Source organism: Somniosus microcephalus, chromosome 7 (assembly GCF_052327205.1).
Source record: "Somniosus microcephalus isolate GS21.2 chromosome 7, FLI_Smic_1.0, whole genome shotgun sequence".
In the NCBI taxonomy this organism is placed as follows: Eukaryota; Metazoa; Chordata; class Chondrichthyes; order Squaliformes; family Somniosidae; genus Somniosus; species Somniosus microcephalus.
Genome location: NC_140993.1, coordinates 19,039,454 through 19,067,303, shown reverse-complemented (window position 1 = coordinate 19,067,303; position 27,850 = coordinate 19,039,454). Strand labels below are relative to the sequence as shown.

At 44.8% G+C, this 27,850-nt stretch overlaps 1 protein-coding gene across 4 annotated transcripts in view; it reads right to left on the bottom strand.

Moving 5' to 3' along the window:
- Nucleotides 1–27,850, bottom strand: part of vps13b (vacuolar protein sorting 13 homolog B) — a 1,087,794-nt gene that overhangs the window by 992,054 nt on the left and 67,890 nt on the right. For all 4 annotated transcript variants that reach the window (XM_085992288.1, XM_085992290.1, XM_085992289.1 and 1 more), the window contains exons 4-5: nt 25,803–25,923; nt 3,767–3,934 (exon numbers count right to left, since the gene is read on the bottom strand). In XM_085992288.1, coding sequence (XP_085848414.1) covers nt 3,767–3,934; nt 25,803–25,923 — 289 coding nt within the window. The remainder of the gene's footprint in view (nt 1–3,766; nt 3,935–25,802; nt 25,924–27,850) is intronic.

Here is a 27,850-nt window from a genome sequence, read left to right as displayed (position 1 = left end):
TTGCAGGCTTTATGTTGCCCATTCAAAATTTCAGAGTTATAGAGAAAAAATGGCGGATAAAATAATTTTCCAGCAAGCATTTTAACAGATTTGACTTTTTTTTAAAATTCAATTCACAACACAAAACATCAGTCATGTCGGTGAAATGAACCTTCTTCGCAGATAGGAATAAAGCCAGCTTTATTTGAAAGTAAATAAGAGCTGGTGTTGTTTCAGAGTTCAAACTGCAACAGTTTCAAGCAGTGTTGTAGACCTTCATTTTATTCCCCGTATTTATTACACGTAGGTTCTCCAAATAATGTACACTGCTGATTGCAAACACAAAAGACATGACAGGACCAAAAACAGATCACTCTAGAAATGCTCAGCGTGTCAGGCAGCAACTGTAATAAAGGAACAATGTTGATGTTTCAGGCATCACCGGACTCCAAATTATTTTTTTATTAATTCATTCATGGGATGTGGGTGGCGCTGGCAAGGCCAGCATTTATTGCCCATCCCTAAAAAGAAAACATTTCTATAGCGCCCTTCACAACCTCAGGACGTCCCAAAGCACTTTACAGCCAACAAAGTACTTTTGGAGTGTAGTCACTGTTACAATGTAGGAAACGCAGCAGCCAATTGCGCACAGCAAGCTCCCACAAACAGCAATGTGACAATGACCAGATAATCTGTTTTTTAGTGATGTTGATTGAGGGTTAACTATTGGCCAGGACACCGGGGATAACTCCCCTGCTCTTCTTCGAAATAGTGGCCATACGATCTTTTGTATCTACCCGAGAGAGCAGATGGGGTCCTTGGTTTAACGTCTCATCCGAAAGACGGCACCTCCGACAGTGCAGCACTCCCTCAGTACTACTCTGGAGGGTCAGCCTAGATTTTTGTGCTCAAGTCTCTGGAGTAGGACCTGAACCCACAACCTTCTGACTCAGAGGCGAGGGTGCTGCCCACTGAGCTGCGGCTGACATGTAACAACTGTTATGAAACATGGGCTATATTCACTTACTGGCAGTAATCTGTAAAACTGCAAAATCAATGTGAAGAACTGGACTGCCTCAAGTACACTATCTTCATGCATTTTCTCGGATCGTGATTGAGACTAGATTAACTATACAATTGACTCTATTGCTTTCAATACAATGGCCATGCTACAAATATACAGAATATGAAATTGCTCCTGGTTTTGAAGGAAAACTCTCATCGAACCGGCATGCACACTAGTTAAAGCAGCTTGAAGTGCTGTTTATTCCACTGTAAAGCATAGAAGAGATGAAAGCCACATACAGCTGTGCGTACCATAAAAGATCTGCATCCCATTTAAAAATGTACATTTATTCACCAACACAATTCCTCTAGCCTGCACACCAGTGGGCATGATTCCCAATTAAGAACACCATGAAAAGCACTGCACACATACCAGCGTTTATTGGCCAATTGTACTGAACATCTTGCTTCATAGCAATACAACATTTCCAGTAACAGCTGCCAAGCTGGCATCAGTTTAAGTTTCGGTGTTGGATATCAGACCACCCTGAAGATGTAGTGCCATACCACCTTGATATCAAACCCTTGGTACAATTGCAACTGGTGGAAAGCAAACATTTTAAACACTTCAATTATAAACTTGAGCTGTTCCGACAGTACAATGGACCATGGTTAAGTTTTTAATAAAGGGAAAAGACTTCATTTATATAGCGCCTTTCACGACTTCAGGACATCCCAAAGCGCTTCATAGTCCATTGTTCACCTTTGAATTACAATCACGGTTGTAATGGAGGGGGATGTGGAAACCAGCTTGCGCACAGCAAAATCCCACAAATAGAAATGCGAAAAATGACAAATTAAACTGTTTTAGTGGTGTGGGCTCATCCTGTCCAGGAGACCCACCTCCTGCTCCCTCAACCCTATTCCCACCAAACTGCTGACCAACCAACTTCCCTTCCATGTTAGCTGATATTGTTAATGGTTCCCCCCCCCCCCCCTTCAAATCTGCCATCATCCCTCTCCTCCAAAAAAAACCACCCTTGAACCCTGTCCTTGCAAACTACCAACAAATCTCCAACCTCCCCTTCCTCTCCAAAGTCCTTGAATGTATTGTTGCCTCCCAAATCCATGCCTATCTTTCCCGTAACTCCATGTTTGAATCAGGTTTCCGCCACACCACAGTACTGAAACAGCCCTTAAAGTCACAAATGACATCCTATGTGACTGTGACAAAGGTAAACTATCCCTCTTCATCCTTCTCGGCCTGTCTGCAGCCTTATGAGATGGTTGGCCTCTCTTCCATTGTCCAGCTGATGGGACTTCCGTCGCCTGGTTCTATTCTTATCTATCCAGTCGTAGCCAAAGAATCACCTGCAATGGCTTCTCTTCCCACTCCCGCACTGGGGGACTCGAGTCCCCCAAGGATCTATCCAACGTCCTATTTCTCATCTATATGCTGCCCCTCGGCAACATCATCCGAAAACACGTCAGGTTCCACATGTACACCGACATCACCCAGCTCTACCACCTATCTCTCTCGATCCCTCCAGTCTCGGATTTGTCACACAGCTTGTCCGACATCCAGTACTGGATGAGCAGAAATTTCCTCCAACTGAATATTGGCAAGACCAAAGCCATAGTCTTCAGTCCCGCCACAAATTCCGTTCCCTGGCACCGATTTCATCTCTCTCTCCCTGGCCAATGTCTGAGGCGGAACCAAACCATTCGTAATCTGGGTGTCGTATCTGACCCCGAGATGAGCTTCCGGTCACATATCCGTGCCATCACCAAGACTGCCTACTTCCACCTCCATAACATCGCCCGACTCTACCCTGCCTCAGCTCATCTGCTGCTGAAACCCTCATCCATGCCTTTGTTACCTCTAGACTTGACTAATCCAATGCTCCCCTGGCCAACCTTCCATCTTCCACCCTACATGAACTTGATCTCATTCAAAACTCTGCTGCCCGTATCTTAACTCGCACCAAGTCCCATTCACCCATCACCCCTGTGCTCGCTGATCTACATTGGTTCCCAGTCCGACAACGCCTCGATTTCGAAATTCTCATCCTGGTGTGCAAATCCCTCAATGGCCTCGCCCCTCCCTCTCTCTGTAAACTTCTCCAGCCATACAACCCTCCAAGATCTCTGAGCTCATTTAATTCTGGTCTCTTGTGCATCCCCAATTTTAATCGCTCCACAATCAGCGGCCGTACCTTCAGCTGCCTCGGCTCTTAGCCCTGGAATTCCCTCCCTAAACTTCTCCACCTATGTTCACTAATTTATATATATATATAATATATATATATAATATATATATATATTTTTTTTTTTTTTTTTGTGCGCAGCCCATTCAAAATACATGGGTGGTTTATCCTATTTAAAAGCTGGTGAGCTGGCTGCGCGAGAGCTGCAGAGCGATACGCAACCGCGCAGCTTAAAGGGAACATTGCTCTCTACCTCTCTCTCCTCCTTACAACCTACCTCTTTGAGCAAGCCTTTGGTCACCTGTCCTAATATCTCCTTACGTGGCTCGGTGTCAAATTGTGTCTGATAATGCTCCTGCGAAGCACCTTAGGACATTTTTACCGCGTTAAAGGTGCTATATAAATGTAGGTTGTTGTTCCAAGATGCTATAAAACAAATTCTTAACTATTATTCACATATTAAAAAATCTCCATTTCATTCTCAAATACACTGCTTTATTAAATAATTTTCTTATGCATTTTGCATTCTCACACTTGCGGAAGCGGAAATGAGGAAAAGGATCCATTTCACTCACCTAAGATGTCCATGAAGGCTCGATCCCAAAACTCATCCACTGTGTAACATTCTGCTGATGTAATGTTGACTGACAGAACAATGTCATCCTCCACATACTTCAAGATGAGGTTGTTTACTACAATGTTTACATTGTTCACAACACGCCTAATCAGGCTCTGTACATAACCTACAGCAGGATAAAAGAGCAAGACACAATTAATATCACTCAACTCTGCACAGCAAGTCTTTGTAACAGAGAAATCCTGTTGATTTCATCCAGCGGCACGGAACTACTGCACGACCATCACAATTAACTATTTTCAACCATGCTCTCCATTTCCAACTTTCTTCTTCCATCTCGTAAACGATAGTCAATGGCAGCATTGAATAAAGTGGGCCAGAACATTCCAGAACAGCATCACCGGTTTTCTAGAGTTCTCCCTCCCCACCATCTCAGCTTGCTCAAAACAATGAAAAGAAATTGTAAAATTGGAGGTAGAAATCATACTAGCAATCCCTGATAAAACTGAAAATGTTGATGTTTTAAATATTTTATTAAGTTAGCTTTTTTTTATATATAAATGGGCTCCATTTAAACGCAATGTAAAATACTTAACTAAAACCACGAAGAGAGAGAAACAGGAAACGACAGAAGTGGATTGATAAAAATGAAGGCAAGGGAAAATGTGAAAGTTCAAAAATATTTAATTTGCAAACTGCCATTTTGTTCTAATTTTAGCAAATTACATTTGCTTTAGTTTCCATTTCGCTTCCAACTTTTTATCACCACCTATATTGAATTATTTTTCTTTTTCCTCACTGAGGGTGCAGTTCAATTTGTTTCCAGTACAGGTAGACTATCCTTTATCCGAAAACCTCGGGACCAGCCGAGTTTCGGATAAAGGAGAATTTCGGATTTCGGAAGGTGGGTCGGCAGGGGTCCGCGGGGGGTCGTCGTGCGCACGACTTACGCTGACGCTCAGCGTAAGTCAGTCGGGGGTCCGCGGGGGGGTCGGCGGTTGTCGGGGCCGGCGGTTGTCGGGGCCGGCGGGGTCCGCGGGGGGGATCGGCGGTTGTCGGGGCCGGGGGGGGGGTCGGCGGTTGTCGGGGCCGGCGGGGGGGGTCGGTGGTTGTCGGGGCTGGCGGGGTCGGTCGGCGGTTGTCGGGGCCGGCGGGGTGTCGGCGGTTGTCGGGGCCGGCGGGGTCCGCGGGGGGGGGGGGTCCGCGGGGGGGGGGGGGGGGGGGGGTCGGCGGGGGGTCGTGCGCACAACTTACCCTTTATCCGAACTTCCGAAACCGGAACCCTCTAAAAACCGAAGGTTTTTTCGTTCGTACGCACGACTTACGCTGAACGAAAAAACCTTCGGTTTTTAGAGGGTTTCGGTTTTCGGAAGTCCGGATAAAGGGTAGTCTACCTGTACTTTGTTTCAGGAAGATTCAGTATTTGAAGAGCGTCACTATGCTGGACTATAAAATAAACTATTTTCAAAAATTGAGCTTGCTTAAAAAGTTTCTGCTAGAACAGATTGAACCCTTGTATTAAATTTGTTTTGTGGCTCAAGCTGCTTAAGCACTAATATTTAAATAATCTAGATACCAAATAAGCATATTCAATACTTCAAGTGTCTTCTCGTGAGGTTTTGAAATGAATTTTACTCCCATTAGTTCTTCTCCCACCCACCCCCGCACCCCGCCCCCACCACCACCACCTCCCCCACCCACCACTGCAAAAAAAATGTAAGCTAACATTTAACCTCCTGTTATTTTTATTTCTGGATCTAATTTGTAAAGGCCAGCATACTGGTGTTCTACACTGCACTCTCTATTAGGCAGAAAGACTTGAGTTGTGTCAACAATTGACACAGTCAGCACCTGCATAACAGCCTACTGGGAAGAAACCTATTTAAAATTGTTCAACCGTATCATAGCTGGAAAAACGAACTCCATTATGCATTCCCAGCGCGTAGTAAACGCCATCATCTGCAAAATCCAGGAGTGAAATATCATACCCGCCAAGTGCTTTTTTTTCTCCTCCACAGTCACCAATAAGTATACAATGCCAAAAAGTTCTGTTGTGCAGAACGATTTTTATATCTATAGCAAGAAGTTTCTTCCCATTGCACTAATAAGGAAATCAGAAATTCCCTATGGAAAGACCTTAGGAACTGAACTCATGGTAACTCTATCACTGAAAACTTTCCGCAAGAAGAATCTGTAACTAAGAGTTAACAGTTGAGTGATTCCCTTGCAGAGGTAATAAAGATGAGACGGGCCATCCTCCAAGAGAATTGTAGCGCACATGTGGCTGTAGGCCTTAATGATGAACATATGAGTTTATAAAGCATCAAAATTGAGTGATTGGCTTAATTTGGAACCAAGATGAGGAATCTCTTTAATTGAAGTCCTGGCTAGTGGATGACAACATGCTGAAATGTGTTCTGCAAGGGAATGCAAATCAAATTTTTCTACTTAATAACTGCTTAACTGAGCATCAACAGTACAAGTTATAGATGAATATGTACCAGCTTCACTTCCCATTTATGTCACCAAAAATATGCACGGTCAACCATCCTTTTTATATTGCCTCTTGCGAAAATCTTAAAGAAATGCTGTCTGCCCTTTTGAAAGGATCATTGCTCTTGGCTCAGTTAAGTAAGAGATCATCTGGACTTGTAAGGGCGTCTTCATTAATTGAGTGTTCAACATTCTCCACACACTGTCGGATAGGTTCTGCAGAAATCATGCGCCAAGCACGCGCGTGAAAATGTCCCGACATTGCAGGCAGGTGGTGACACATATGTTCTCCTGCTCTTGAGTAATATAAAGCCCTAGAATCTGTGCCATTGTGCCAGTTGGTCTAGACTTGAAGTTAAGTGAAAAATGACCACTTAACATTAACCTACTACAGGTAGACTACCCTTTATCCGCACTTCCGAAAACCGAAACCCTCTAAAAACCGAAGGTTTTTTTGTTCAGCGTAAGTCCAGCGTAAGTCGTGCGCACGACCCCCCGCGGACCCCCCCCCCCCCCGCCCCCGACCCCCGCCCCCCGCCGACCCCCCCCCCCGCGGACCCCCGCCGACCCCCGACCCCCGCCGACTTACGCTGAGCGTCAGCATAAGTCGTGCGCACGACCCCCCGCCGACCGACCCCGACCGTAAGTCGGCGGGGGTCGGGGTCCGCGGGGGGGGGGGGGGGGGCGCCGGCGGTGGTCCGCGGGGGGGTCGGGGCCGGCGGGGGTCTGCGGGGGGGGGGGGCGCCGCGGGGGTCCGTGCGCACGACTTACGCTGCGCGTCAGCGTAAGTCGTGCGCACGACCTCCCGCCGACCCCCCCCGCCGACCCACCTTCCGAAATCCGAAATTCTCCGAAAACCGAAACACGGCTGGTCCTGAGGTTTTCGGATAAAGGATCGTCTACCTGTACAAACAATACACCTGCAAGCTTAGCAGGGATGAATAGGTGGGTTTGTGATTTGTGGAGGCTATCAATCATATCATTGTCACCATCTTCCTTCCTCACCCTCAGACGTCCTGTTGTCAATTGCCCACAAGTAAATGAGAACATTCTAAACCGACCCTTTGAGTCTCTTCTCACTGTCGTGATTTAGGTTGCTCTGCTGTGCCCATCTTGCTCAAGGAGTCAAATCAGTTCTCTGTGGTTCCCAGCATGGCTGGTGAACAATGTCAAATTCACTTGTGTTTCACAAATCTTCCTGCCCAGGAGGAGTATGTTGATGTTTCAGAGGGAAAAGGAAACAATGCAGACAGAAACCATGCAAGTGGAAGTGGATTACCCATCCCTCAAAGTGTGAGGAAGCACAAACTGGGCTCATTTTGAGATATTTTTACAATTATGCTTTGGAAGGCCTTCCAATGTCCTCCAGGGGCAGATGTACGTTTTATTTAACAATCCTCAAAGGAGTATAAACTTTAGTATAGCCGATCCTGATCATCACAGGGTTGCTTCAGTTCCAGCTATACCGAAAACTCTCTCTTAATGGAATCCCATGTTACTGGACTGATGGCTACCTCCTGCGAGAGATCAGGTGTAATCAGCCCTTGATTTACATACAATTCAGTGTCTCATGTTGTTTTACCGATCAGTGCCAATGAACCATCAGCACTGAGGGGCCGTACTGAGCGGTACAAAAGATCCTCAGTGCCAACTGGTGCTGGAATCGTCTCAGCATCAACTAAACTTGTCAAATCCTTGGCACCACTGGAGCTCTCTTGGCATCAATGTGAGTTTGGTGTGACCAACTAGATGTGACGGGATTTCTGAAGCCTATTGTGTTTGACCATCATATTCTGAATAAGGCTGGAACCACAGTGCAGGCTGCTTCATGTGTATCTCGAAATCCCAAGGGGAAAAGCGTTACAAGCTGCAGTGTCACCTTCAAGCAAAAATGTATTGTATGAAATGAACAGCAACATTGATGAATCTGAATGGACTACTGCATTTTGCAGTGCATTTAAGACAGATGTTGGTATGGACTCGTTAACCCACCTATGGAGGCACTAAGTTTGTTTGGGTACAGGTGATGCACTGCATGGGCCAGTGCCGCAAGGCATGCCGTTCCACCACAGCCCAGCTGTTCAGTTGGAAACGTGCATTAAAACCAGGCCAAGAAATTCCACAGAGACGTACCAAGGTCAAAAACCTGATGCACCAGTTACTGGCTATGACGATCTCAACATCCATTAAGGAATAAAAAAAGGATCTTGAATTTATATAGCTCCTTTCTTGCACTCAGGACATCTCAAACCACTTCACAGACCATTAACTACTTTTGAAGTACGGTTGTAATGGAGGGAAACGCAGCAAACAATTTGCGCATAGCAAGATCCCACAAACAGCAATGCCATAAATGACCAATTAAATTGTTTCAGTGGTGTTGGTTGAGGGACATATATTGGCCAGGTCACCGAGAGGAGAATACCCCAGTTCTACTGCAAACAGTGCTATGGGATCTTTTACATCCACCTAAGGGGGCAGACAGGATCTTGGTTTAACATCTCATCCAAAAGATGGCACCTGCAATACGGCACTGGAGTTTCAGACAACATTACGTGCTCAAGTCCTGGAGTGGGGCATGAACCCACGACCTTCTAACGCAGAGATGAGAGCCGACAGCTATATAACTTAGATACAGCACTGTCATTTTTATAAAAAATCCAAGTCTTGGTATAATAAAGTTTTTGGTCAATCCCTTCCACTTTACTTTCAGTAACTACACAGCTTCATGTCAGAAGAGATACAGAAATAGGAAGCTGGTTTTTACTTTTCTATTCCTTGACTGAAATGCTTCCTTTTGGAGTTTGACACATAGAAACATAGAAGATAGGAGCAGGAGTAGGCCATTCGGCCCCTCTAGCCTGCTCCGCCATTCAATGCGATCATGGCTGATCATCCAAGTTCAGTACCTGGTCCCTGCTTTCTCCCCATACCCCTCGATCCCTTTCGACTTAAGAAATATATCCAACTCCTTCTTGAATATATTTAATGAATTGGCCTCAACTGCCTTCTGTGGTAGAGAATTCCACAGGTTCACCACACTCTGGGTGAAGAAATTCCTCCTCATTTCTGTCGTAAAAGGCTTACCCCTTATCCTTAGACTGTGACCCCTGGTTCTGGATTCCCCGACCATCGGGAACATCCTCCCTGCATCTAGTCTGCCAGTGCTGCCAGAATTTTATACGTTTCAATGAGATCCCCTCTCATTCTTCTAAACTCCAGCGAGTACAAGCCCAATCAACACAGTCTTTCCTCATACGTCATTCCTGCCATCCCAGGTATCAGCCTGATGAATCTTCGCTGAACTCCTTCCATGGCAAGAATATCCTTCCTCAGATAAGGTGACCAAAACTGCACACAATACTCGAGATGTGGTCTCACCAAGGCCCTGTACAACTGCAGCAAGACACCCTTGTTCTTGTACTCAAACCCTCTCGCTATGAAGGCCAACATCCCATTTGCCTTCTTAACCGCCTGCTGCCCCTGCATGCTTACCTTCAGCGACTGGTGCACAAGGACACCCAGGTCTCGTTGCACTTCCCCTTCTCCCAATCTATTGCCATTCAGATAATAATCTGCCTTCCTGTTTTTGACACCAAAGTGGATAACCTCACATTTATCCACATTATATTGCATCTGCCATGCTTCTGCCCAATCACCCAACTTGTCCAAATCATCCTGTAGTATCTCACAGCACACACGCCCACCCAGCTTTGTGTCATCTGCAAATTTGGAGATATTACATCTAGTTCCCTCGTCTAGATCATTAATATATATTGTGAATAGCTGGGGTCCAAGCACCAATCCCTGCGGTATTCCACTAGTCACTGCCTGCCACTTGGAAAAAGACCAGCTTATTCCAACTCTTTGCTTTCTATCTGCCAACCAGCTCTCTATCCAAGTCAATACCTTGCCCCCAATACCATGTGCCTTAATTTTACACGCTAATCTCTTATGCAGGACCTTATCGAAAGCCTTCTGAAAGTCCAAATACACCACATCCACTGGTTCTCCCTTATCTATTTTACCAGTTACATCCTCAAAAAATTCCAGTAGATTAGTCAAGCACGATTTACCTTTTGTAAATCCATGTTGACTTTGTCTGATCCTGTCACTGTTTTCCAAGTGCTCTGCTATTACATCTTTTATAATGGACTTTAGCATTTTCCCACTACCGATGTCAGGCTCACCGGTCTGTAATTCCCTGTTTTCTCTCTACCACCTTTTTTGAATAGTGGGGTAACATTAGCTACCCTCCAATCCATGGGTACTGTTCCAGATTCCATCAAATGTTGGAAGATGATCAGCAATGCATCTACTATTTCTAGGGCCACTTCCTTAAGTACCCTAGGATGTAGATTATCAGGCCCTGGGGATTTATTGGCCTTCAATCCCATCAATTTCCCGAACACCATTTCTCTGCAAATACTGATTTCTTTCAGTTCCTCCCTTTCATCAGACCCTATGTTCCCCGACATCTCTGGGAGGTTATTTGTGTCCTCCTTTGTGAAGACAGAACCAAAATATGTATTTAATTGGTCTGCCATTTCTTTGTTCCCCATTATAAATTCCCCTGATTCTGACTGCAAGGGACCTACGCTTGACTTCACCAATTTTTTCCTCTTCACATATCTATAAAAGCTTTGAGTCAGTTTTTATGTTCCCTGCAAGCTTACTCTCATATTCTGTTTTCCCTTTCTTAATTAATCCCTTTGTCCTCCTTTGTTGAATCCTAAACTGCTCCCAATCCTCTGGATTACTGCTTTTTTTGGTCAATCCTAAACTGCTCCCAATCCTCTGGATTACTGCTTTTTTTGGCCAATTTATATGTCCTCTCCTTGGATCTTATGCTATCCCTAATTTCCCTTGTTAGCCACGGTTGAGTCACCTTTTTTGTTTTATTTTTATGCCAAACTGGGATGAACAAATTCTGTAGTTCATCCATGCGGTCTTTGAACGTTTGCCATTGCCTATCCACCGTTAACCCTTTGAGTGACATTCCCCAATCAATCCTACCCAATTCGCGCCTCAGACCATCGTAGTTTCCTTTATTTAAATTCAGGACCCTAGTCTCTGAGTCAACTACTTCATTCTCCATCTTAATGAAGAATTCGATCATATTATGATCACTCCGACCCAAGGGGCCTCGTACCACAAGATTGCTAATTAATCCTTTCTCGTTACATAATACCCAGTCTAAGATGGCCTGATCTCTGCTTGGTTCCTCGACATATTGGTCCAGGAAACCATCCCGTAAACACTCCAGGAATTGCTCCTCCACAGTATTGTTACTAATTTGGTTAGCCCAATCTATATGTAGATTAAAGTCACCCATGATGACTGCTGTGCCCTTTTTGCACACTTCTCTAATTTCCCTTTTAATGCCATCCCCAACCTCCGCATTACTGTTTGGAGGTCTATATACCACTCCGACTAACGTTTTCTGCCCCTTGGTATTTCTCAGTTCTACCCATACAGATTCCACATCATCAGAGCTAATATCCTTCCTTACAATTGTATTAATCCCTTCTTTAACCAGTAATGCTACCCCACCTCCCTTTCCTTTTTGCCTATCTTTCCTGAATAATGAATACCCCTGGATGTTGAGTTCCCAGCCTTCGCCACCCTGGAGCCATGTTTCCGTAATCCCAATCAAATCATATTCGTTTACCTCTATTTGCGCAGCTAATTCATCCACCTTTTTACGAATGCTCCTCGCATTAAGACTCAAAGTCTTCAGGCTTGTTTTTTTAGCGCTCTTAGACCCATTAGAATTATTATTTACTGTGGCCATGTTTGATTTAAACCGTTGTTTTTCTCCTTCCTATCTTTTGCTTTTATCCTCGTTTCCCTTTCCTCTGTACCCCTGCTCAGGTTCCCAACCCCCTGCCATTTCAGTTTAAACCCTCCCCCAGAGTACTAGCAAACACTCCCCCTAGGACATCGGTCCCGGCCCTGCCCAGGTGCAAACCATCCGGTTTGAACTGGTCCCACCTCCCCCAGAACCAGTTCCAATGTCCCAGGAATTTGAATCCCTCCCCCTGGCACCATTCCTCTAGCCACGTATTCATCTGAAATATTCTTCTATTTCTACTCTGACTAGCACGTGGCACTGGTAGCAATCCTGAGATTACTACCTTAGGGGTCCTATTTTTTTAATTTACCTCCTAATTCCCTATATTCAGCTTTTAGGACCTCATCCCATTTTTTACCTATATCGTTGGTACCTATATGCACCACGACAACTGGCTGTTCACCCTCCCCTTCCAAGCTGTTCTGCAACCACTCAGACATCCTTGACCCTTGCACCAGGGAGGCAACACACCATCCTGGAGTCTCGTTTGCGGCCGCAGAAATGCCTATCTATTCCCCCTACAATAGAATCCCCTATTACTATAGCTCTTCCCCTCTTTGTCCTCCCATCCTGTGCAGCAGAGCCACCCTGGTGCCAGGAAGTTGGCGGCTGCTGCTGCCTTCCCCTGGTAAGCCATCCTCCCAATCAGTGTCCAAAGCAGTATATCTGTTTGAGGGGATCAATGAGAACCCCTTGATAATATTTTTCTTGAAATCATTCCCACCCACTGTTCAGTTAATACATTTCATGGTTTGTTCTTCTCATTTACTGGGGGGCAGGGGTGGGGGGGGGGAAAAGGGAACTAAGCATTATATTGTGATTCTGGAGGTGAAAGCATATGGCATCTTTTGACACTTAATTATCCTTTCAGCAATACAAGAATGCCTCCACCATTCAGTGCACCCCTGAATAACACTCCTAAAAAAAAATCAAATGGAAAATTTCTCTTGAAAATATTTTTAAACTTAAATCTTTGCTGTGAAGCTGTCAATACATCATATATTCAGGCTACACTGTTCCCCCTCAACACAAATAAACTGTACCACGAAAGTAAAATTACATGGTACAGTAGCACTTCCGTTCAAGTCCATTAAAACATATATTTTGATCTCAAAAACCTAAGATTTGCTGCTCTCTATGAAACTTAATGGGCCAAGTGTTGCCGTGGCAGGGCATCCATCATCCTCTGCTGTTCGTCAGACTTGCCCCTGCACGGTTCGGCTGTTACATTTTTTGCGTGGCAAGTTGCTGAAAGTGCGCAGCAAGGGGAAATCGCGCATCTGGGCCCGGAGTGAATAGGGCAAGCAACTGTGTATCTCCTTAGCCTATCAGATTGAAGCATATAAGGGAGAAGGGAATAGAGGGTTACGCTGATAGATTTCGAATGAGGAAAGACGGGAGGAGGCTCGAGTGGAGCATAAACTGGTTGTGCCGAATGGCCTGTTTCTCTGCCGTATATCCTGTGTAATCCTATGAAGGATTGTGAAATTAACAGCACAAGAACGGAGAAGGAAGTATAAATTAGAGTGGGTGAAATTCCATGTCAAATCAGGTACAGAAAGAGAGAGGGAAAAAAAGATTGGGCTGAGAGAAAAAATTGACAGAAAGGAAAAGTAAAAAAAAATTAATTTTTGCATTTAAAAAATCTCCAACAATTAAAACCTGAAGGAATGAGACTACACAATTGTAAAGTTAATTTTCCGTGTCAGGGGTTGATTGGCAGTAATTAACATTTATCACATCGTTAAAAGGGTACTTAGATTGGAATGGACAAGACTTAACTTTCTGTGGCAAGTTTAGTTCGTTTCTACCGCACAAACACAGCAACTTCATGACATTCCGTGCATTTCAATGGTGAGCCAGACAGCGAGATGCCATTTGCGCGAAGGTAATGGCGGAGCAGCGCAACTCGGACAGTCACTTTTGGATATTTGAGTTTAACCACGCATCTGCCCCTTGCCTGAAGTTGCTGTACCATTTGTGCATAAATAACGGTGAGCACCATTAGGCTCACCGTTATTTTGACAGAAAAATCTGGGTCATTGCATGCACTCAAAAAAATCTTGCTAAGAAAGCAGCTTGGGAGCTCAGAAGGCGTAAATAATTCTTCAAACTCCACCTCTTGTTCAACCGTCACCCAGGGTCCTTAACCAGGTGCACTTGCAAAGAAATATACCAGAGGCTACAGGCCAAATGTCCACTTTCAAGGCATGGCTAGCAAAATTCAGCAAAGATGCAAGCGAGATATCCCATACAGAATCATCTGTTTGTCTAAGTGAAGAGTTAATCTACGCCACTTGGTGGACAAACATATCCACTGATTGATAAGCCATCTCTCTTCTTCGTAAAGTGACAGCAACAAATACTTTCCCTCCCCACCCACCTCACAAGCTTGCAATCTTGGATTCTGTCAGGGGGATCAGTCATAGGACTCCTGTTCTGAATAAGACATTGGTTATGCTTTCAACAGGTTTTGAGGAGATGGCTCTTCAGGGGTACGGTAGTATAATGGTTATGTTACTGGACCAGTAATCCAGAGGCCTGGACTAATGATCAAGAGACGCGAATCCCACCACGGCAGCTGAGGAATTTAAATTCAGTTAATTAAATAAATCTGGAATAAAAAGCTAGTATAAAACTAGTTCCTAAGACTGCATACATTATATTCTTCCAACATTTTTTTTTTAATAAAGGAACTACCAATGACTGTAACCATCCAGTGTTTGGAGTTGCTGCTAACTTTGTTGAGGTATTTCAGTAATGTTCATTGTGAGCGAAGTTCTTCATTGTTCATGAATGTCGTCTGAACCACAAGTCTGTATTAAAGTTTGTAACTCACTCCGTTACTGTGTATGCTACATAACATAACAGTTGATCTTAGAGCCAGAATTCTCAGACTTTGTTAATCGTATTGAAATATTCAGTTGTACTTAAAGGGAAAGGGACGTCCAGGGGAGCACTTCTTAATTTCCCAGTAGTGATCAGCCATTAAGTATCTCCATGTCTTTACGGGTACTGCAGTGACCTAATTGATGGGGAGAGACAACAACTTGTGTTTATATAGCACCTTTAACGTAGGAAATCGTCCCAAGGCGCTTCACAGAGGCGGAATCAAACAAAAATTGACAATGAGCCAAACAAGGCTAGATTGCCGAAGAGGGAACGATAACATAGTGGTAATGTTACTGGATGAGTAATCCAGAGGTCTGGACTAATAATCCGGTGACCAAGAGTTCAAATCCCACCACAGCAGCTGGGGAACGTAAATTCAGTTAATTAAATAAAAATCTGCAATAAAAAGCTAGTATCAGTAATGGTGACCATGAAACTACCAGATTGTCATAAAAACCCATCTGGTTCACTGACGTCCTTTAGGGAAGGAAATCTGCCATCCTTACCCGGTCTGACCTATATGTGACTCCAGATCCACAGCAAAGTGGTTGACTCTTAACTGCTCTCTGAAATGGTCTGGCAAGCCACTCAAGGGCAATTAGGGATGGGCAATAAATGCTGGCCAAGCCAGTGATGCTCACATCCCGTGAATGAATTAAAAAAATCTGGACCTCCTGTTCAGGAGACTCAAAACCTGCATCATTCCAGATCAGTTTTCATCAAAACTGAAACTGATACCACAACTGGAGACTGAAGTCTATGGCTTCCTCCAGAACTGAAGCCTGTGTCAATATTTTGCAGCTAGTACAGAAGGACAGCACTAGGTGTCTCAACTCTGCAGGCAACACCCCTTTTTAATGAAGTATAAATCGAAGATACTTAAGTTGCAGATCAACTCAGAGCTGATGTCTGAATCTTTAAAGAAGGCAGAATTGCATTTATATAGCACCTCAGGACGTCCCTAAGCGCTTTACAGTTAATTAAGTACTTTTTTTTTAAGCTGTAGTCACTGTTGTTGGATAGAAAACACGGCAGCCAATTTGTGCACAGCAATGTCCCACAAACAGCAATGTGATAATGGTTTTAGTGATGTTGATTGAGGGATAAATATTTTACGTCCACCCGAGAGGGCAGACAGGTCATCGGTTTAACGTCTCATCCAAAAGATGAAGAAGTGGCCTTTGCTCCAGCTGCAAGGTAGCTTTAATGGTCTCAAATAGCCAGGGAATGTATGTGCATCCCAACCCTATGAATGAATGCAGAACCTAATCCAGTTGGCATGTTTGAAGTAAACTAGCTATCATGTCCTATACTTGGGTCTACCATGCCCCTGACGCATGCACTGCATTGCATTTCAAGTGCAAAGTGAACTGTAACATACTAGTACAATGTGACGCCATCACACAACGATTGCCTTTCGTTCAGGATCAATATTTTGTAACAAACATTCGCCTTCTTCAAAGTCTGGAACATGCCAAGCAGTTTAAGTTGTGCAATGTTTGAAGACAGCGCAGACACTATTGGTGACAGCCTTGTGCTGAAAGGGCCTGATGGCAGATGTGCAGTATGGCAGATGTGCAGTAATTAAATTCAGCCACCGCAAGGGATTTATGCCGTTGGCAGAGAGACAAGAGGCTGGAAACTTCAAATCAAGATAATAATACCCGATAGCTGCACTTCTCACCAAATGCAACTGACAGGAATGGGGGATGAGAGGCAAAAGAAAAAATACTGAAAAACCACAGGAACTTTGTAGCAAAGAAAGACTTGAGATGTAAAGCACACTACTAAACTAATAAAAATTATCAAAGCAAAGGGCCGTGTATATAGTAGCAGCTCAAGAATAAAAGGAACACACTGCACCCAACAGGAGAAAAGTTACGAGGAAAGAATCCAAAACAAGGCCTCTTGTGTGGAAACTACACAAATGAAGAACTGTTATTAATTACAGAAAAATGAACTGTTAACTACCAGCTGAATTCCAGATCATGAAAACCCTTTTCGAAAGCAGTAACTAGGCTCTTTGAGACAATGTCTGGTTTGGGAACTATATCTGTTTCTCGGTTGCGACAGAAGATCCTATGAGTGAAGCGATATCCGATCAGGTGCACGAAGTCACTGGTCTTCTGAAAGCCACACCCCCCCCAAACCAAAAGGAGAGATTGATTTCCACCCTCCACACACATCTTCTGGAGTACTCAAGGGTTATGTAGCAGCCGTTGAAAGAAGTCATAGCAAACGGGTACACCCCAAAGAGACATAAATACCCATAGATTGCACTCAAGTCCATACTCCTGAAACAAGGCAACCTGGGTTTAGCAAAGTTATCTGAAGAGCTGGAAAGACACTGCCTAATTTCCAAAGTGTCCTTTCATTGGTCTTCACACAATCATTTTTGGGGAAGTGGGAATGGCAACAAAACTGTTGCTTCCCATTGTGGTGGTGCCAGTACCAGAAATCCTTCCAAATGTCATTAGAGGCAGGGGTACAGTAGCATAGTGGTTATGTTACTGGACTAGTGATCCAGAGGCATGGACTAATAATCTGAAGATGTGTGTTCGTATCCCACCACGGCAGCTGTGGGGAATTTAAATTCAGTTAATAAAATAAATCTGGAATTAAAAAAGCTAGTATCAATAATGATGACCATGAAACTACCAAATGGTCATAAAAACCCAACTGGTTCATTAATGTCTTTTGTGCCATCTCTGACATCCTTACCCGGTCTGCCCTATATGCGACTCCAGACCCACAGCAATGTACCAAACCACTATGACGACAAAGTCAGTACTACAAAGACTGCAGCGGTTCACCACCACCTTCTCGACAGCGATTAGGGATGGGCAATAAATGTCCACATCCTGTGAATGAATAAATAATAAACAAAGTACGCAGGAATGGATCCCACCTTGATAGTTTATAAAACCACTTACAGCTGGATGGTCCATCAAACAAATTGATCACCTAGACCCATAGGGTTGTTCCTAGTTCCAACCAATAAACTGTCCTTTGGTGTCTAAATACCTTGGACCTCGTCATTCTGCAGGTAGATTCCGCAACAAAATGTTGTGGTCCATTACTAAAAGCTTGGTCTAATTGCAGAGGATGACAACTCCAGGCTGGTAACTGTCAGATCCGTGATTCTGAGAGTATGATGTTTTTCAATAACCACACGGCTGCTGTAACTTAACAATCAACAGGTATTTACTGGAGTGGGGTAGTCTCAAGACTGGGGTACAGAGGCATGCTCAAGGCTTATATACAGGTGTGGTCACTGCCGGTACTACAGTATACAGGAGCTGTAAAAGTAGTTCTCTCTTAAAGGTACATACACTACAATTCCTCCCCTTTTAGATTAGTAGTACCCATAATATTCAAATAACAATTAACACTTTAACATGTACATTAAACAACAATAGTCCATTTATAGATTCAGTCTTTGGGGCGGCTTCCTGATCCTTTCGGGATAGCGCCTTTCCCGAGGTTCTTGTTCTTGGTGCGGAGGCGATTCTGGCCCCTTTTCATCGGTTAGTTCATCGGGTTCCACTGCTACTGGTTTGGAGGTAGATGCTACCGGTATGTCGGGTTCATCCCCAGGTACGCAAGACATGGGGTTGACTCGTTCCTGTGACGCTAAGATCTGATCAACGTGGCGTCTCACAATGTTCTCCCCGACATCCACTGTGTACATTAATGGCCCCTGCCGTGTGCATATCGTTCCGGGTTACCATTTCTCTGTTCGGTAGTCACGGGCCAAGACTGGTTGTCCTACATTGAAGCGCCTTGTCGGCTTCTCATTGATGTGCTGGAATTGTTTATCCTCAACATTTCTTCGCACATTTGGTCTAAGCAAGTCCAGACGAGATCGCAACCTTCGGTTAAAGAACATCATGGCCGGGGTCTGGTTGGTAACTGCATGTGTCGCGTTTCGGTAGGCTAATAAGAAATTGTCCACCTTATGCTGTAGTGGAATTTCATCGTCGCACATGGCCTTTATCGCCTTCTTAAAGGCTTGTACGAACCTCTCAGCCAATCCATTTGTGGCTGGATGATACAGGGCGGATGTGTAATGCCTTACCCCATTCCTTCTCATAAATTTTCTAAACTCTTCGGACACAAAACGTGGTCCATTATCAGAGCAAATCTGCTCTGGCAAGCCGTTTCTGGCAAATATGGTCCGTAGGACTGCAATCGTTTTCTCTGTATTGGTTGAGGACATTTTTATCACCTCAGGCCACTTTGAATGAGCATCCACTGCTATTAAGAACATTGAGTCCATGAATGGACCAGCAAAATCAATATGCACCCATTGCCATGGAGAGGAGGGCCACTCCCATGGGTGTAGAGGGGCATGTGGTGGTACATTTTGGACCTTCTGGCATCCTGAGCAGCTCTTGGTTAGGTCTTCGATTTGTTGATCGATTCCCGGCCACCATACATAAGCCCTAGCAAGGCTTTTCATTTTCACTCCCCCCAGATGACCTTCATGTAGCTCATTTAGCACTCTCTCCCTTAACTTGGGTGGAATCACCACTCTGGATCCACACATCACTGTCCCCTGGCACACTGACAGCTGTTCTCGTCTGGATGAGAATGCTGGCAACATTGAGTCGCCATGTGTTGGCCATCCCCTCATCGTCAAATCATATACCCGAGACAGCGTCGGATCATTGCGGGTCTCCTCTATATCCACATTCGTTACTGGCAATCGTTCAATTATTGACGAATAAAATATCTCGATAGGGTCCACTGCTGGTGTTTCCTCCACCGTAGGCAGTGGCAGGCGCGATAGCCCATCAGCGTTCCCATGCTGTTTCGTGCCTTTATATTCTATTTCATATTGATTCGCCCCTAGAAACAGGGACCATCTTTGTAACCATTGTGCAGTCATCACTGGAACGCCCTTCTTAGGATTAAAGATGGAGACAAGTGGTTGGTGGTCAGTCAGCAAGGTGAACTTCTGCCCATGCAGATAGTGGCTGAATTTTTTTACTCCCCATACTAGGCCGAGGGCCTCCCTGTCAATCTGGGCGTAGTTGCGCTCGGCTGAGGTTAGTGACCGAGACGCAAAGGCTACTGGCCTCTCCAACCCGTCTGGGAATTTGTGCGACAGCACCGCTCCAATACCATAGGGTGCTGCATCACACACCAAACGAATTGGTAGCGCTGGGTTGAAATGGGCCAACACCTCTTTTGATGTGATCAATTCTTTACACTTCTGGAAAGCTCGTCTACGTTCGTCATTCCACTTCCATGGTACCCGTTTGCAGTAGGGTGTTCAGTGGGTGTAATACCGTGGACAAATTTGGTAAGAACTTATGGTAGTAGTTTACCAGCCCGAGGAACGACCTCAGCTTTGACACATTTTCCGGTGCTGGAGCCTTGACTACTGCCTCAATCTTTTCAGGGGACTTATGTAACCCCTCTTCATCGATGACATGGCCACAATACGAGATCTGCTTCTGGAAAAACTCGCACTTGTGGCAATTAGCTCGTAGCCCATATTCCTTTAATCTGGTGAGCACCTTCTCCAAGTTGGCGAGGTGATCACTGTCATTTTCGCCCGTGACCAGGGTGTCGTCCAAATAACACTGGGTCCCTGGAATCCCTTGCAGGACTTGATCCATCGCCCTTTGCCAAATAGCCAGAGCCGATGCTACCCCGAACACCAGCCGGTTGTATTGATAAAGACCTTTACGAGTGTTAATCGTAAGGTATTGTTTCGAGGCTTCTTCTACCTCCATTTGCAAGTACGCCTGGGCTAGATCAATTTTGGTGAAGCGTTTACCTCCAGATAGCGAGGCAAAAACATCCTCAATTCGTGGAAGCGGATATTGTACCGTGTGAAGGACTGGGTTCACTGTCACCTTAAAATCCCCACAGATGCGGACCTTCTTTGGTTCCCCAGGCGTATTACTCAACGACCTCTTCATTACAGGAACGATGGGTGTAGCCCACTCTCTCCAGTCTACTTTGGACAGTACTCCTGAACGTTCCAACCCTTCCAGCTCTGCTTCGACAGCTGGTCTGATCGCATAAGGCACTGGTCTGGCCTTAAGAAACTTTGGGCTTGCATTTTCCTTTATTTTAATCGTTGCTGTTATGCCTTTTAGCGTTCCGAGTCCCTCCTGGAACACTTCTTTTGCGTCAGTTAGCATTTTTGACAGTCGTCCAGGTGTGACGTCGTCATCCTTTTTGGCCTCAACCTTCAGTGCCTGTATGGAATGCCAATCTAATTGTATCTTCCGGATCCATTCACGTCCTAGCAGTGGTGGTCCTCCATCTGGCAATACATATATATCCATTTTAGGTATTTCCTGGCCTTTATATATCACTTTCACCCTTATTTTTCCTTTGGGGTAGACTTTTTGCCCCGTGTACGTCTTCAAGACAATCTCTGTAGCTTTCATGGGTATGTGTGAAAATAGCCGCTTGTAGTCCCTTCGGTTTATGACTGTTAGGGCTGATCCTGTGTCCAATTCCATTTTCACCTGGACTCCGTCTATCTTGAGTGTAACCCAGATAGTCTGGTGATCCTCCATTTTGGTTACCTTATGTAGTTTCAGACAACCCAGCTCCTTGCTTCCGGAGTCTGTGTCACTTTTCTGTTCGTCTGAACTACTGTCCATCACCTTGTGTACCTTTTTGTACTTCTCCTGTGGAGATTTCTTACTGTTGGTTTTCTTCCCTGACCTGCAGACTCTTGCTATGTGTCCTGCTTTTCCACACTCTCTGCACACTTGGTCCTTGAACCAACAATCCTTCTGGTCATGTGTTGTTCTGCCGCAGCGATAGCACTTCCCTGTTCCATAGGACATTTCATTGGTGCCATATTCTTGCGCTCTCCGTTGTATCTCTGCAGCGCCCCTTGCGGCTGCTTCGTGTGATACTGCCATACTGAAAGCCTTGTCCAGCGTAAGATCCTTTTCTGATAGAAGCCGTTTCTGGGTTCCTTCACTTTGCAGCCCACACACAAACTTGTCCCTTAACGTATCTGCTAGTCCCGCTCCAAACTGGCAGTGTTTCAATAGCTTGCGCAGTTCCGTTAGGTACTCAGCATTGCTTTAGTCTTTGTGTTAGTTCCTTTTATGGAACTTAAATCGTTCTGCTGTCAGCAGCGGTGTGGGGTTTAAGTGGTCCTGTAGGATTTCTACTATGCTTTCGAAATTCTTGTTCACAGGCTTCTCTGGGGTTATTAGGTTTCGCAGTAACACATAAGTTTTTGCACCCATGGAATTTAACAAAACCAGTGCTTTCCTAGCATCTGGCACTTCATTCGCCCTGCAGTACACCTCAGTATGTTCCACATATGTCGCCCAATCTTCGACTTCATTGTCGAACGTAGAGATACTGCCACTCTTCGGCATCCCTGGGTGTAATTTAACTGTCAAAAATGGCGTCTCCCGCGCTTCCCCTTCTTCTCCGCTGGCACAAATGGCGTCTCCCGCGCTTTCCTTCCTTCCCGCGCTCGCCCTTCTTCTCCGCTGCGGCTTCTAAAAATGGCATCTCCTGCGCTCTCCCTTCTCCCCGTGGACACTGTTCAGCCCTTGAGCCCTGGCTGTGCTCTGCGTGTTTTTTTTTTGTGCCCCTTTCCACCGCTCGGTCCTGAACCCAGCTGTTGCTTTACCCTCTCTCTCGCTCTCTTCCCCCCGTTTTGTTTTTCCTCGACGCCGCTCGGTTTTCAACCCCCGGCTGCGCCCTGTGCGCTTCACCCTGTCTTACCCCGTCGACGCTGCTCGGCTTTCTCTCCGCCGTCGGTCAGCTCCAGCCGCCGCTGTCCGGGAAGGGTCTGCGCTGTACCTATCGTCAGTCTATTGCTGATCGTCGTGGCTGGGGAACCAAGCCCGGTTCTCCACAGCCTCCCCTGCGATGTTCACACTCTGCCGGACGACTGGACGGTTGCTCGTGGTCGACGCCCGTGCTTCTGGCCTCGACTTTCTTCCACCGCCCTCCCGGACCAAATCCTCGAAGGGAAATGCAGAGTTGCAGGTAGATTCGAATCGCCACTCGTCGCCACTGTTAGATCCGTGATTCTGAGAGTATGATGTTTTTCAATAACCACACGGATGCTGTAACTTAACAATCAACAGGTATTTACTGGAGTAGGGTAGTCTCAAGACTGGGGTACAGAGGCATGCTCAAGGCTTATATACAGGGGTGGTCACTGCCGGTACTACAGTATACAGGAGCTGTAAAAGTAGTTCTCTCTTAAAAGGTACATACACTACAGTAACTAGGACCGAAGGCTAACTTCAGGAGCTCACAAAGAAGTCTCCAATCCTGAACTGTAGCAATGGCTGCCACCGCATTGAAGAAAACTTTAAATAAAAACAAAATATGCTGTAAACGCTCAATAGATCAGTCAGCATCTGTGGGGAGAACAGACGAGTTAATGTGTCACATGTCGGCCCTGTCAAAACTGGAAGAACAGCATTTACAAAGGAACAGAACAGGGGGAAGAGGGATGGGAAAAAATATACCGATATGATATAGGTAGCATAATGAGAGAAATTACAGATACCAACGACACAGAGAACACGGGAATATCCAGATCAAGGTGCAGACGTGCAAGTACTGAAGCAGAGTATGACCACAACAACAGTCAGCCGCTTGATAAACATCCTAGAAGTTGACAGGAATTTCAATTGAATTATTCAATGCTAATAGCATTTCCCTAGCTATAGAACATGCAAAATTTCTTGTGCTGGAGTTTACATAGATAGCAGGTGGGTTAATGGTGTATATATTTGTACAATTATCTGGATGGGCAAGCATGGTGGACCTGATGGTCTTTTCTCACTTTTTTTTTTGCATATACTTATTTAAGAGGCCCTGATTGGAAGATCTTTATATAGAACAACATCGAATTTACAGCATAGAAACAGGCCATTCGGCCCAATAGGTCTGTGCCGGTATTTATGCTCCACACGAGCCTCCTCCCACCCTACTTCACCTAACCCTATCAGCATATCGTTCTATTCCTTTCTCCCTCATCTAGCTTCCCCTGATAGGCATCTATACTATTCGCCTCAACTACTCCATGTGGTCGCGAGACCCACATTGAGGTCTCAACTTCAAAATAATACAATCATTGTATCCCAGCAACCATTCAAAATACTTGGGAGTTCAGCACACCAACCCACAGCTGTAGCTGAGAATACCACATCAAGCAAACAAATTTAAAACCACTCTCTGGAACCCAATTGTTATTCCGAATTCAAAAGTGTCATTCAGTTTTGTGTTTTACACCTACTCTAAAAAGCTGCACATTCAATAGGTTAAATTACCCAATTACAGTTTATAATTCAGAACTCATTGGAGGATACGCAGCAATAAAAGATCATTTTCACTTCAGTGCTTCTGTTTGGAAGCAATGGATAAATGTAATTGGTTGATAGGATACCCACAGGATCACAAATGCTATCCTATAGCCATATAGTTCAGTTAATGATCTTACTGCTAAATTTATATTCTTGACTGTTCATAAACAGAAAACAAATATATTGTATTTCCTAAGTTATTTATAACTCTTATTTCAATACACCTTTGTTTCTTTGAATTTTATGACCGAGCAATTGTATTTCTTTAGTTGCAAGGGGGCCACACTAATATGGGACAACACCACCAACTACAGTGCCTTTAATGTAGTAAAATGTCCCAAGGTGCTTCACAGGAGTGTTATAAAACAAAATCTGACACCAAGCCACAGAAGGAGAAATTAGAGCACATGACCAAAAGCTTGGTCAAAGAAGAAGGTTTTAAGGAGCGCCTTAAAGGAGGAAAGAGAGGTAGAGAGGCGGAGAGGTTTAGGGAGGGAATTCCAGAGCTTAGGGCCTAGGCAGATGAAGGCACGACCACTAATGGTTGAGCGATTAAAATCAGGGATGCTCAAGAGATAAGAATTAGAGGAACGCAAATATCTCGGAGAGTTGTGGAGCTGGAGGAGATTAGAGAGATAGGGAGGGATGAGGCCACGGAGGGATTTGAAAACAAGGATGAGAATTTTAACCGGGAGCCAATGGAGGTCAGCGAGCACAGGGGTGATGGGTGAACGGGACTTTGTGCGAGTTAGGACACAGGGCAGCAGAGTTTTGGATGACCTCAAGTTTATGTAGGGTAGAATGTGGGTTGGAATAGTGAAGTCTAGAGTTAGCAAAGGCATGAATGAGGGTTTCAGCAGAGCGAAGTACATCAGCTACTGAAGGAGTTAATACAAGACTACTTCTTAGATGTCACACATCTTATAATAAACTATGTTTGACAGAGTGCAGCATTGTATGAATATGCGATTCTGTTTAATTGACGAGTTGCACTTATAAAACAGTGCGCTACCTCAGCACGAAGGCATTTAGCCAATAGGGGGCAGTCTGGCTATCAGTCCTATTTCAGAGACTTGTCTTCACGCGCATTGTAATGGCCGACATTCGATACCAAGTGGGTCAGACCTATGTTCGTTCAACTAGCTGTGGTGAAATTCCTTTTGTGTAAAATGTGTTATTCAGTTCAGGGGAGAGGGTAGAAAAGAGATACAAGGAAGATAAGCTTACATACAAGAGACAGTGGGTAAACACTTCTTGCCTATCTCAGTGTCAGTCAACAAACAAATATAATTGAAAACTTTGTCTCTCGGACGTCGAAGAGTTAGACCTGATCACCATAGTATTATCACTGCACCTTTTCTTGTCAATATTTTCTAGATTATGAATGGCTATATATCTATTATTATCAAATATGCATCACACACAAACATTTCAAATGCCCCACCCCCGGTCACATCCCTTCATTCGTCACTCACCCGGGGGTAAGTCGGGGTCAGTTGAGGTCACTTGCTGGATGCGGCGAGTTTTAGCTGATGATTTTATGCTCTCTGTAGTGCTGCGGTTTGTTGAACTGGAGCCACAGCTCTCGTGATCATCCTGCAAAACAACAACAAATCTGGATAAGCCACACCAAGGGAACATTGTTTGCAACAACCGAAACATTTGCATGCATTTATAAACATATTGCACAACCTTTAAATTGAGCTGGATTAGAATTTTTTTTCCGTCTTCAATTAGAACAAAAGTGGTTTCCATTGAATTATTATTTTGTCTCACTGCTTGTACAAACTTGTAAATAAGTGAAGAGTGGTTCTCATTTGGATCACATTATGTGCAAGGCAGATGTCTAAAAGTTTTGCTGAACATCTGGAGTCACTACAATTCGGTTTTCATTTCATTAAATGAAAATGGGCTGCCTCAAAGAAGTGCACTAACTCCATTTAGAAAATTCAGATCATGGCGCATGGCCATGTTAATCATGACTGTCCCCAAGATAGGCAAAAGATAGTCGAATAAAAGCTCCAAGGTAATATGGTCTCCACAATGCAACTCTGAGCAATTGAACTCCATGATGACATTTCCATGATCTCAAGCAGGATCATGATTTGTACAGCAGCTAATCACTCCCGATCTCTCATTAACATATTTCAATCCCATTCTGGTGCTCATCGAGCTCTTGTTTTAATGGAGTTAGTCAGCATAGCGTTTTATGGGGTATAATCCCCGTATTGTCAAACGACAAAAGTAGTAGATGCAATAACAGATGTCACAAGATTGTTCACCGCTTGTTACCACATTGTTGAATTGTGTTGTGTATTCCCTACAGCTGAATAACTGTGGATCAGCTCCCAGAACAGACCAAACCAAAGTTATGACACCCATTAAATTTAAGGGATATGGGGAGAAAGCAGGGACAGGGTACTGAATTTGGATGATCAGCCATGATCTCATTGAATGGCGGAGCAGGCTCGAGGGGCCGAATGGCCTACTCCTGCTCCTATCTTCTATGTTTCTATGTTAATACAGCCACTCTAGTCCTCCAAGAATCTATCCTTGGCCCCCTCTCCTCATCTACATGCTGCGCCCTCTGTGACTATCCAAAGACATGGCATCAGGTTCCATAAGTAGGCCAATGAGACACAGTCTACCTCCCCACCGCCTCTTTCTTATCAGCCTACTTGTCCGACATAAGCTGCTATTTCAACCAGTTAAACTGAAGCCATCATTTGCGGCCCTCACCACAAACTCTGTACCCTCACCTCTGATTCCATCTCCATCCTTGGCCACTGTCTCAGGCTGAAGCCGACTGTTCGCAATCTTAGTACCTCTGACCCCGAGCGGAGCTTCCAACCTTATATCTTCTCCATCACAAAGACTGCCGACTTCCACTGCCATAAAATCGCTAATCTCCACCGCTGCCTCAGACCATCTACTGATGAAACCCTCATCCACGCCTTTGTCACTACGAGACGCAACTATTCCAATGCGCTCTTGGCCAGCCTCCAAATTCTCATCCTCATGTTCAAATCCCTTCATGACCTCGCTCCTCCCCATCTATGCAACCTCCTCCAGCCTTACAACACCCCCTTAAGGAATTCATCTTTCCTCTAACTCTGACCTCTTGTGAATCCTCACTCACTTTGCCCCACCACTGGTAACTTTTTATTTTATTCGGTCAAGGGATGCAGGCTTCGCTGGCTTGGCCAGCATTTATTGCCCATCCCCATTTCCCCTTGAGTGCCTTGCTAGACCATTTCAGAGGGCAGTTAAGAGTCAACCAAATTGCTGCGAGTCTGGAGTCACATATAGGCCAGACCGGGTAAGGATGGCAGATTTCCTTCCCTAAAGGACGTCAGTGAACCAGATGGGTTTTTACGACAATCCGGTAGTTTCATGGTCACCATTATTGATACTAGCTTTTTATTCCAGATTTTTATTTAATTAACTGAATTTAAATTCCCCAGCTGCTTTGGTGGGATTTGAGCTCTTGTCACCGGATTATTAGTCCAGACCTCTGGATTAC